This window comes from Prosopis cineraria, unplaced genomic scaffold (assembly GCF_029017545.1).
Source record: "Prosopis cineraria cultivar Desert tree isolate PC_DT_omini unplaced genomic scaffold, ASM2901754v1 PC7, whole genome shotgun sequence".
In the NCBI taxonomy this organism is placed as follows: Eukaryota; Viridiplantae; Streptophyta; class Magnoliopsida; order Fabales; family Fabaceae; genus Prosopis; species Prosopis cineraria.
The window spans coordinates 21,491,378-21,503,536 of NW_026555338.1; the positions used below are offsets into that span (position 1 = coordinate 21,491,378).

At 34.8% G+C, this 12,159-nt stretch overlaps 2 protein-coding genes across 2 annotated transcripts; both read right to left on the reverse strand.

Annotated features, from left to right (window-relative positions):
• Window positions 1-915: 915 nt before the first annotated feature.
• On the reverse strand, window positions 916-1,864 carry LOC129316579 (uncharacterized protein At2g29880-like). Its single transcript, XM_054960995.1, has 2 exons — window positions 1,407-1,864; window positions 916-1,284 (listed from the first exon to the last, which is right to left on the reverse strand). Exons 1-2 carry the CDS (start codon window positions 1,749-1,751, stop codon window positions 916-918), a joined length of 714 nt encoding a protein of 237 aa, XP_054816970.1. The 5' UTR covers window positions 1,752-1,864.
• Window positions 1,865-2,340: 476 nt separating this feature from the next.
• On the reverse strand, window positions 2,341-2,991 carry LOC129316580 (uncharacterized). Its single transcript, XM_054960997.1, has 3 exons — window positions 2,800-2,991; window positions 2,494-2,719; window positions 2,341-2,420 (listed from the first exon to the last, which is right to left on the reverse strand). Exons 1-3 carry the CDS (start codon window positions 2,989-2,991, stop codon window positions 2,341-2,343), a joined length of 498 nt encoding a protein of 165 aa, XP_054816972.1.
• Between the last annotated feature and the right edge of the window lie 9,168 nt (window positions 2,992-12,159).

The following is a 12,159-nucleotide window of genomic DNA, read 5'->3' on the forward strand; positions in this document are numbered from 1 at the left end:
TCTTATACCAAAAAAATATTATAAATATATAAATTATATACAAATATTATATATAATACTATCTTATATATATATATATATTATAACGTTTTATATATAATGAGCAAAAATATCATTCAACCTTTTATACTCCCTTTTTCTTTTTTTTGCTAGCATATGATAGCATTTTCTATTTCCATATTCAGTTTAGCAGGATCTCAAATCTAGACCAATATTGTTTCAACCATGCTTGAAAAATATAGACCTTGGGAGTTGAATTCATTCTATAACTCCATAAGAAATGACTGTGAATTTGAGTAGATCAGAAAAAAAAAGCTAGCAAATTGAACAGACTCATGAATTTGGCTAGAGAAAATGTAACTAGAAAGATTCATGCCTTTCCACCTCTTCACATCACTAAGGATGAAGTTAACTATTTATCACATAAGTAGCATTTGTACAAAATGTCTGACTCAATTTTTTTGCCATATCTTCCAATGCACAATTTACCTACCATGGCAAAACCAAAAAATGAACTAAAGAAGTAGACTTGAGCACTTTACAATCAGACTTCCTATATATAAGGCAGCCACAACTATGTAATCAAAAAGGCTACCAACCATGACAGAGCCAAAAAAAATATATCTATCATGGTTTACAATATAGACTTAGCTACACTATAATACCCAAAAAGAAGCAGCATATATGACTTACACATAACGCATTTATGCATAAAGTATTTTACGAACCACAGCTGCCTTAGCCTTATCTGGTAGGTTAGGAAATCCACAAGAATTTTATCATCACCTATCATTTTAAGATATGCATCAGTGCGCTCATTGTCAGTAAGATCTTCAACCTTCAACAACTCATCATATAGAGCCTCTCTTCGTGCATCTAACATTGCTTCTCGAGCCAACTTGTCTAAACGAGCTCCTAATTGGGCAGAGGAATCCTTGATGTCTTGGAAGTAGCTGCTAACATCTCTTTAAGTGCCTCAGTCAAAAACTCATCACGATCTTGACTAGTTCTTTTCCTTTTCTTAGACTTAGAAGTGCCAACATTTGTGTTTTCTGATGGATGGTCTGAGAATGTAATTGATGGATCCATCTCTAGTCCAATATCCATAGTATCTTCATCAACATTAGTAGCTATTGTATCAAACTCTGTATCAGCTTCAACCTCATGCACATCATTGCTTGAAAGTGACCCTTTTCCTACAGCTCTATCTTTTCCAAATATAGAGCATAGTGCATCAAAGAGAGGAAAGGGTTTGTTCTTGAAATGAGCAGCTTTTTTATGGCTCTACAAACACAAAATCACATAAAAATATCAACAGCTAGTAAGCTTACACACTCAAATCTGCATCAATATTTATTATAAGTATAAAAGCTGATATAAAAAATATTTTTCTAGTAAAGTTTTACCTTAACATACTCATCCCACACTTCCTTGTCTGCTGTGACACATTGTTTGTCGGGGTCCCAACCAAATCCAGATGTGTTTGAGCCATATAACATATCATATATGACCTGCCAACTAGTCTTCAAGGTCTTCAAATGAGATTGAATGTGAGGTACAGCTAGTATCCCGCATCCAGGTGACTTCTCCTCTATCATTCTTTGCAACTTCTTTAAACCTCCAGCCTTAAACCCATTATCTGCAACCAAGGTCCCATCATCATGAAGCTGAAGCAAGGATTGCACAAGAAGAGAGTCTTCTTCAGGTGTCCAAACATGATGGGTTGACTTTGTAGAATCGCCACCTGTCATGATCTTACTTAAACAGCAAAAATTATCATTAGTTTTAACATATCATAACACAATCAATTGCTATGAAGATAAAATATCATACATCACAATATTGCAAAGAAGGCAAACATCACTTAATAAAACCATTCATAATGTTGTCATTACACAAAACATACATCCACAAATTTTCAACTAGAATTCAAGTCACATCTAGGTTTAGGTGTCTCTTCTAATGCTCACATACTACCCCTATGACTCATAAGTTTAACAAACATTTCATTTGCCAAGGTATCACGAAAGTTAGCCCATGCATTTGATGTCTCAATTGTTTGAATGTAAGGTATCTCCATATCATTGGTATTTGTCTCCAATGCCTCTATGTCAATATCTAGTGGATCATCTCCTTATCGACGGATCAAATTATGAAGGAGACAACACGCTATGATAACCCGATTATGGACTTGAGCGGGGTAAAATGAAGAACTCCTAAGAATAGCCCATCGTAGTTTTAACATTCCGAAACATCGTTCAATAACATTACGCGCAGATGAATGCCTCATGTTGAAGCATTCACGTGGAGTTAAAGGTTGCCGTCCATCCCTCCACTCACTTAAGTGGTATCGCTGACCTCGAAATGGGGCAAGAAATCCTTCACAATTTGTATACCCGCATCAACCAAGTAATATTGGCCTACAAGAATAAAAGAAATTAACTTTAAGCTCATTACTACATTGATCATTACTAAAAAATAAATTAACATTACCTTGAGTCACTTTCAAACCATTCCTACGACTAATAGCATCTCGCAAAACTCTACCATCAGCCGCTGAGCCTTCCCAACCCGTTAAGACATATATGAATTGTCCATTCGGAGAGCAAACTCCCAACACATTAGTAGTTATTTCCCCCTTTCGATTTCTATATCTCGCTTTGTCAGCCATAGGCACCTTCACTTTAATATGGGTTCCATCAAGAGCACCTAAACAATGCTGAAAATGGCAAATAATTAATTAAAAGAACAAGTAAATTATATCATTAATAAAAATTGTGAATTAAGATATGAGATTACCTTAAACCACCTCCATTTTTCGTCCATTGAATCCTCAGCAATTGGCTCAGGTTTCTTTAGAAGCTCTCGATTTAATTTCATCATAGAGGTTAAGACCAAATTAAAATACCTACTAATAGTTTCACCAGACCTCCCAAAATAAAATCGTATAACTCTATTTTTTAAATGATGTGCAAGGATATGCAAGAACATTGCCACTTGCTCATCAACTAGCATGTTTTTGGTTGGTTTCAAACCTCCTATAACACCAAGCATAAGACATAGCTTGTCGAATGTGGCTCTATTCATTCTAAGCTGGTTATAACAAGTAATGTCACTGTTATACACCAAGTTCCGTAAGTGGACTCTATTAGCATAGAAGTCTACTGTATATGGCCTTTGACTAATACGATTCCTACGCAAGGCTATAGTGGTACAAATGGCAAAGAAACATTGATACATAGAGTGAAGAACATGCATCCACCAAATCATCAAATGAACTATCACATCTCTCATTTCTGGATCCATAACTGTAGGTTATAAATTTTAAATATTAGGATAAAAAATTCTAAAACATCCAACAAATATCACTTTAATAGACTAGAAACAGTATAAAATTCTATTGGCAACAAAAACAGTATAAAATTCTAACATAAAACCCATATTTAATAGACTAGAAAATCATGAAACTCTAGTAAATCATCTTAAACTAAACACACATTGTGTCATACTAATTGTAAACAAATTATAGATACAAAATCCACTAGTTATAGGCCTTTCAATATTAGATCCTGACCATGTGCAAGTAAGGAAAATAAACGGGAGAAACACTAAAATATGAGCTAGCCAAGTAAAGATAAACCAACAGTGGGTGGCAACAAAGTGGACAAGGGATCAAGAACAATTTGATTAGATGTATTGTACTTGAGATTGTGCTACAAAATTTTAGGACAGTCCCATAATAAATATTACCAGAAACGGATTGCCTATTTGCAAAACCTAGTCAAAGAAAAAAGATGAAGGAGATTCAAAGATCAAAAATTTTCAGATAACTTTTGCCACAGAAGTAAACTCTCGTACACTACACTTTCTGGATGCATGGTTTTGTGGCAGTCACACTGAAAGCAGTGGAAACCACCCAATATAAAAAAATTTGGGTGGTGGAGTTGAAGATGCCGACAATATAGCATCGTGAAAATAAACAAAATGGTGAATTTGAATTACTGTGCATCATCTGTAATTGGAAATCCAGAATCAGAGGAACATGCGAATAGCTTCAAAGATGGTGATAAGGCATCATGGTGAAGCTAGTCTCCGGTGGATAAAATTAAACACAATCTTTTATTAGGACAGTCCCATAATAAATATTTTCTGAAACAACAGCCTACAGTAAGAAGTCATGAATACGGCAAAAACACAATCTTTTCCAGAATTCCAGAGGCTATGTCTCTTCCCTTCAATAAAATTCTCCACCTTTCCAATCTTCTCCGCCTCCTTTCAAGCTCGTCATTCTCTATTCTCCTTTTTTTAGTGCTAATTAGTTTAATTTTCTTACCCAAAAAAAAACCTAGCTTAAACAGGGGAGGCGGCAAAAGGATATAAAATCACGGAAGAAAAAAATGGAGGAGGGAAGTCGATTGCCATACCTTGGTCGTGAAATCCAAAATACCAGTCCAGACCGCGTCGTCCGTCGTCTGTCTCGTCTTCAATCTCGCCACAGCTCTCGCCTTCTCTCGTTCTGCAACAGCTCTCAGCTTTCTCTCCTTCTGTCGCGACCGAGCGTGAATGTGTGAGTGAGGTGAGGCCGTGAGGGTTTTTTTTTTTTAGGGCAAATTTGTCATTTTGAAATTTGTATGAGGGCAAAAGTGTCTTAAATATTACAATTCTATAGAATTGCTCCCAATTCCATAGATTTACATAAGGAATCCAATTCAGCTTTTTTCATAGAATTAGGATTCTCAAGAATTACAATTCATATCTACCAAACATCACTTTATTCAGATTCCTATTCCAATTCCATTTCCATCTTCACAATTCTAACCTACCAAACATGGCCTAAGTTTCCATTTACGTGTGTGTACGTGAATCTACTCTCTCTGTCTTTCCCTGCATTTTGTATGGCCAACTTTTTTGTGTATACACCTACTCTCTACTCTCTCTCTGTCTCTTTTTTGCATTTTCCTCTGTGTCCTTCGCTCTCTGTGTTTCTCTTTTACTCGTGCGTCTATGTTATGTGGCTGAAAGACTAGCTCTCTACGTCTATATGTGCGTTTGCTCTTTGTATTTCTCTTCTTTTCTACCTTCCTCATTTTTGACTAAAAAGTATGGTGCTCTTTCTCTACGTTTACGCGAGTATGTGTCTTTGTATGGCTGCATTTCTGCTTTTCTTCTTTTTTTATGTTTTCATCTGCTCCTTTATGCCCCTAGTTTCTGCTCATGTGTCTCCTTTTCTACTCATGTTTCTGCTTCTTCTCTTCTCTCTGTGCACGCGAGTCTGAATGAAGGATTAGGAGCTAATAGTTAAATGCTGGATCTAGTTTCCAACAATTAACCTTCGGCTTATATCATTTTTTTAAAAAAAAACCATAACCTTTTTTTTAATTATGTTTAATTTGGGAGAGATTTTTCAAAAATTTAAGCAAGATATATTTTTTATTTTTAAATTTTGTTAGATTATTATTTTTTTAAAATATAATCCTAAAAAGGATTAAATTTTATTTTTGTACTTTTATATTTTTTTGGGTTATTTTAACAAACTAAAAGAAATAAAATCTTAACCAACAAAAATTATCTAGGTTAAAATGAAATAAAACCCTATTAATTAAAATTTTTTATTTTGAAAATACAATCATAAAAAGGATTCAATTTCATTTTTGTACTTTTATATCTTTTTAGGTTATTTTAATGAAATAAAAGAAATAAAATCTTAACCAACAAAAGATTATCTAAGTTAAAATGAAATAAAACCCTATTAATTAAATTTTTTTTGCAAATACAATCCTAAAAAGAATTAAATTTTGTTTTTTGTATTTTTATATTTTTTTGGTTGGTTGAATTTAAAAAATGCCCACACAAAATACAGTGTTCACATATGAACTATTTGATTCAGGTTTCATTCAATCAATTCCCTACCGTTACGTCCGTTTTTAAGAACTAGAAGGCAGAGATTGAGATGCCGGAGTTTCTTCGTCGATGGAGGAGCGCCTGCCATACCCAGAGACTCATTGTCATGGTTCAGGCACGAGTCGATATGGATAAATGAGTCAGTGCTTTGATGAAGGGTTTCGCCAACCCGATTTACAGTTGAGTGTATACGAGGTGAATTCGGGTCAGTGGACCAACTTGCTGCCCCCTCCGGGTTCCTCTGGCAAGTGTTACTATTAATTACATCTTTTCATTAATCATTCATTATCCTGCATTTCTTTCACTGTGTCTATCATTCTCATTTTCCAATATCAATTAGCCATAAAAAAGAAATAATATAAACATACTACTCTAATATATAGAATGGACGGGGATCACTTTGTTAGCATCTAACAATTCTCATTTCTCCCTTCCTTTCAATCAAATTGTTGCTACCATCATTTTTTGTTTGAAAGAAAATATTACGCTATTGAAATTAAAACAAAAAACACAAACCGTAGATTTAAGATGGTAGCCATTTCAAATGCATTTGTTACACTTTTACTGTTTATATCACTTTTTGTTTGAAATTATGATTTTTTAAATTTTTTTATGTAGCATTTAGAATGGTAAAAATGTAAAATAAAATAATTTAAATGCACTAGGCCTCTCAGAATAATTTCATCTTAGGCCCTAGATCTTTTCACATGGCTCAACCAGCATTGCTCACTTTTGTTTTAGGTTTCTAAGATGTTGAGCCTGCACATTCTATTGTTAGCTTTCAACTTCTCCTCCCCCCTTTGACATCAGACCATAAAACTACTTATCTTCTATTTATAATTTACTTTCAATCTCTTGTTTTATTTATTAATTCTAACTTGCAGTTCAGGTTAGAAAGCCTAAGGTTATCCTGAGTAGAAAAGAAATGTTTAGATCCAAAAGACACCTTAGCGGAGCAAATATAATGAAGATTAATAACATAAAGTCAACAAATATGGTGGTTCTATATTTAGAATCTCAACTAATTAAAGGAAGCAAAAACAACATTGATTTCTAATCCCTCTTGACAGACCATTCATTTCATACTTGATTCACTGATTCTAACCTCTCATAAAAACCATCAGACAGAAAGGATGGGTTGTCGGCCCTTATATAGGCGATATTAAAGGTTAGTAAAAGTAGAAAACCATATTGGACAAAAACATACTTCAATCAATTGAAAGCATACCCTATAGAAAAGATGGGGGGATAGGCTCTTAAGAGTGTTTGGATAGAGACAGGAAGCCAGAGAAGCATCCAAAGAGTGAGTTTAATATGATGTCATAGCTAAAGTCTATACCGATCCCTAACTTGCTTTTGAAAAAGTCTCTTTCTATTCCATTACCGGTTTCAGTCTACTTTTTCCTAAACTAATGAATTTGCCCTTGGAAACCCCCGAGGCTAGAATAGGGGATGGTGGAATAATGAGATTTTCAATAGTCATAGTCAAAATAGGCCTGATTTATATATGATGATGGATTAGCGAACTACTCTCTAGAAAAAAAGAACTAAGAGTTCAGCTTTAGCTTTTCCATAGAATAGGATTTATCCCTAAGTGGGTCTTCCTTCCTTTCTAGCCTACTCAACTAAGCTAAGAAAGAAGCAAGGGACTAGTGAAATAAGATATCGAATTCTATCAGTTGAAGAAAGAAATGCTATAGATTGAGTTGAGTATGATTGAGATAATTACAATAGAGTGGACAGTCAAGCTAAAGCGCTTCCATCAAACTGAGTAAATCAATCTTCTTTTATGGACAGATAGATCAGAGAAAAGGGAAAACTTTCTAAAGAACTCTAGAAATAAAGATAACTCCCTAGAAAGAAAAGGGATGCATAGTTGGGCTCTTCAAATTGTGTAGTTTTTGCTACGCTATTTGAGGAGTATCCATTATCTACTCGTCAGTAATGTACTAATTGTGCACTACAGGCATTACCGTATAGTTACTCTGGCGTGCGGGCCTATACCTCTATATCAAGGTTTAGTTTCATGCCGACTCGATGTTGGGTCGTTATTATGTGTTACTTGTGCTGTATATTCTGTGAAGGTGATGCATGTTGGATATGTCTCAATTCTTTCAAGTTAGGAAGACATTTCCTGCCTGAGTACTTTGAGAGATATATGACTTATGTCCTAATGGTCATTAGTCCTCAGCCGACACAATCTGACGTTTAGTCATCTATAATCATAGAAGGATTAGGGTGCCTGCTTGTGCAGGAAGCTATGTGAATCATGTGCTCTATATATCCTCATCCTGGTAGCTATACAATCTATAGTTTAACTGTGGACTGTCTAGCTGTCAGTATGTTTGCGAGTAGCTTAAGCTCAATCGCACAGGTCTATGGTTTTCTCCATGACTTATACGGCTTGATAGAGCATACGTGTGAAAGGGAAGATCCATTTTTGTCACTGGCAAGCCTTTGGTATTACTCCTGCTAGCCTTAAACATTGTAAACCAGCGAGTTGTCCACGTAGCTAGCCATCCTCAACGGCTTCTTGTCGTGGGGGACAGTGATGTGGTCATGGGTCTGGTGCGATTATTCTGCCCGTGATTGTGATCCGTTATCATTACCGCTTGTGTCTTTCTCCCTTGTAGTCTTTGATTGGGTCATCGAGGTTATCAATGCATGTCGATGATCTCAATCGCTCCGTCACACCCTGCTATGATGGGAATAACGTACCCGCTTTTGTCTTGCTTCGTGGGCCCTTTGCCTGTGTTTGCATAGAAGACTGCAACAGCTGCAGGTGCATGTTCAACTCTAGCCAAAAGTCTGAGTCAAGTATTTGGCTTATGGCTTTCGGTCCTCTCCTTGTGTCTATCTTCGCTATGTTGTCTAGTGGAGACTTTATTGGTCTTCGCTAAATGTAACATTCTAATTTAATTTTTAGAGTTAATTAGAATTAATGAAAAATAGAAAGAATGTTTGATAAAGAAATTAATTAGAAGATCCTTTTTTAGTTTAACATAGAATATAATTTTATGTTAAGATGTGTTTTTAGAAAATGAAAATATAAAAAAAAGGGCTAAGGCTATTAACTTAATTATTAAGTTATAGTATAATAATAATAAAAAAATTGAGACAAGAGGTGGTGGAGAGAGCATATAAAAGTGCTCTTCTTTGCTTTTTCTTTTCCCATAGAAACGCACAAGACAAGAGAGAAAGAGAGAGAGAGATAGAGAGAAGGAGAAGGAAAGGAAAAAGCTAAGGGTTTGAAGGCTTTTGAGGTAAGATTTTATGCTTAAAACTATTCCTATTATCAAAACTCCTTTTATAAATATCTTCCTACTTGTCTTGAGCTTTCTAATGATAATAAAATTTTGATGAGTATAGCAAATTCAAAAGTTTAAACTTAGAGTAAGTATTGATTTTTAACAACGGAAACTATTAATTAGTAGAGATAAATTAATACTTAAATTCTATCGGTTTAGATTTATTCTATTAACTAATTTAAGAGTTTAAAATTAAGTTTTTAACTATAAAATTTGTGACTTTTGCTGTATAGGATGTCTATATTGATTAAATTATGTTTTTGGGATTTAGATAAGTTAATTTAATTTAATTTTGAGTTTTTATCGGAGGGATTTAGATTGGAAGAATATGATTGTAAATTTGAGAAGTTTAGTTAAATTTTATATTTGATTGATAAATTACAATATATATATATTATATCTAATGGTATTTATATCATTCGATGTCGTAGATTAATCTATTATCATGGTTAAGAATTTCCCTACGCATCTGAGTTAGTTATAGCTTGGAGAAGAGGTAACATTGGAATATCCTTTCATATATTGAGATACTAGTTTTTATTATTGTGTATATATATATTATTACTTGTGTGATATTATTGTGGAATGTGACATCTGTTTTATGTGATGCAAAAGAGGTAATAAGGATGGCTAATAATATGATTGTTTGTTTGGGATTGATGATTGAATATTATGCCGTATGGTTTGCCTCCACTACGCACGTAGTGGTTAGCCTTTTCTTGTAGTTCCCAATGTCTTTGACATTTTGGGACAATGGGCACCTCCTTTTTAAGGAAGGGAGTCTTATTCTGACGGCAATGTACCTTTGGCCGGGCATAACCTCAGTTTAGGCTCTAGCTAGTGGTAATAAGGGAGTTAGGAGCCATAAGAGTGAGGTTGGGAAATGTATTACTAAGTTTTAATTTGACATTGATTTAGAAATTGTTATAAAATTGTCAATATTGCATTTCTTGTTTTGTGTATTGATTGTGAAATGCATATATATATATATATATATATATCTATCGATATGTTTGCGAACTGATTTTAAGAAGCATGTTGGTATATGTTACTATAACCAACTGTTACTAAGATTTTTACTCTCACATGTTACTTCTTATCATTTTTAGGTGAGCAGTTAAGTGGAGCTATAGGGAAGGCACTGAAGAAGTGAGCTTAGGCTCCCTTCTCTCGGTTTGGCACGTTGTTTTCTGTTTATTTTATAATTATAATTGCCATGACCTAAGAACCCTTATAAATTTTATTTTGGATAATTGTAATAGGTTATTCAACTATAACTACTTAATCTTTTTGTTTGAGCTGGATAACTTTTAAACACGTCAATCTGGACCATGGTCTTCTATTGGGCCAAGCCTTTTTTTTTTGGATTGTAGATATTAATGGTATGAGAAAAATGTGTGTTTAGCAGAGTTGATTATATCTATAAACTGTTGTTGAACCCTGGACTTGCTACAAATTATTTATTAGGCCCCATCTACCCTAAGTCCAGTGGTGATTGTTAATCTTGATGTCGCTTTGTTTGGACAGGTACATTTTTAAGAAAAATGTTTATTTACAAAAATAAAGGGGGGAGGTTTTCTTTTGTAAAAAAAATGTGATAAAAATTAGGTCTGTTACATTTTGATATCAGAGCTATGTGTTTTATGGCATGATAGCATCTTAAAAATTTCACTTAGTAGTCATAGCAACTATAAAACACATGCACTTCCCTGTTTATTAGGACTTGTTTAGATTGTACTAATTTTAACTTTTTTGTTAAAAATGGTTCTTGTTATGATATTTGATAGAAGGAGAGGGAAACAGTTATGACCAGTAGAGAAAATAATGTTCCTGAACCGCCCCCAAATGATGATAATGGGGAATTTTTGAAGGAAATGAGGGATTTACTTGTTAGTATCGATCATCGAGTTAAAAGAAATGAAGATGAAATTAGGAACCTGAAGAATAGCGATAGGCGTGAGACTACTCAGCTAAGGAGAGAGGAAGATTTTGGCAAGGAGGAAGGGCAGAGTGTGCAATATTCATGGGAAATTCCTATTAATAGAAGAGCGAGTAGTAGTGGAAATCCTTCCCAAGAGCTTTTACTATCACAAATCACAAAGATTTAGTTTCAAAAAATTTAACCCACCTACTTTTGAAAGGAGGCTTAATGCAGCTAAGGCTGAAGAATGGATAAACTAGTTGGAAACTATTTGGTGAGTCATAGTTTGTACTTCTAAACAAAGAGTAATGATGGCTGAGAAATTATTGCAGAAGGCAACTAAGAAATGGTGCGATGGTATTCGTCTAGCTGAGGATGTGGCTGTGACTTAGGAGGAGTTTAAGGAGAAATTCTTTGAGTACTACTTTCCAACTGCTTTAAGAGCTGAAAAAGAGGCCGAGTTCTATGCCTTACAGCAGGGAAATATGAATGAGGAAGATTTTATAGCTTGTTTCAATGAGCTAGTGCAGTATACAAATAGGGCATATGACTTTCACTGGAAAGCAACTAGGCTACTAGAAAAGGCACGACCAGAATTGAGGACTACATTAGCTCCTCTAGAGATTTACACTATAGAGGAGATGTCTACCAAATTGGGTATTGTGGCCTGAAGGAAGAGAGAGGAAGAGATAGCTCATAAAAAAGAGACCTCTTTCAAGCCTAATCAGTTCATGAGGCCTACAAGCGGAATCAATAAGAGGAGTGGGTAATCCAGTAGCTCCAGTAGTAGATCGAGTTCACTTAGAAGGGGAGATTCGGTGAAGGACAGAGAAGTGGGTATGGTGGTGGACAGGGTAGGAATCAAAATAAAGGCCAGAGCTTGCAAAGAGGTTCCATAACCCCTACAATTAGCACTGCCAATAGTCAAAAGTGTACTAAGTGTAGGAGGTTCCATCAAGGTCTATGTTTCATCTGTTTCAAATATGGGAAGGTAGGCCACATCTCTCGATACTGTGAAGAGGGTTTTAG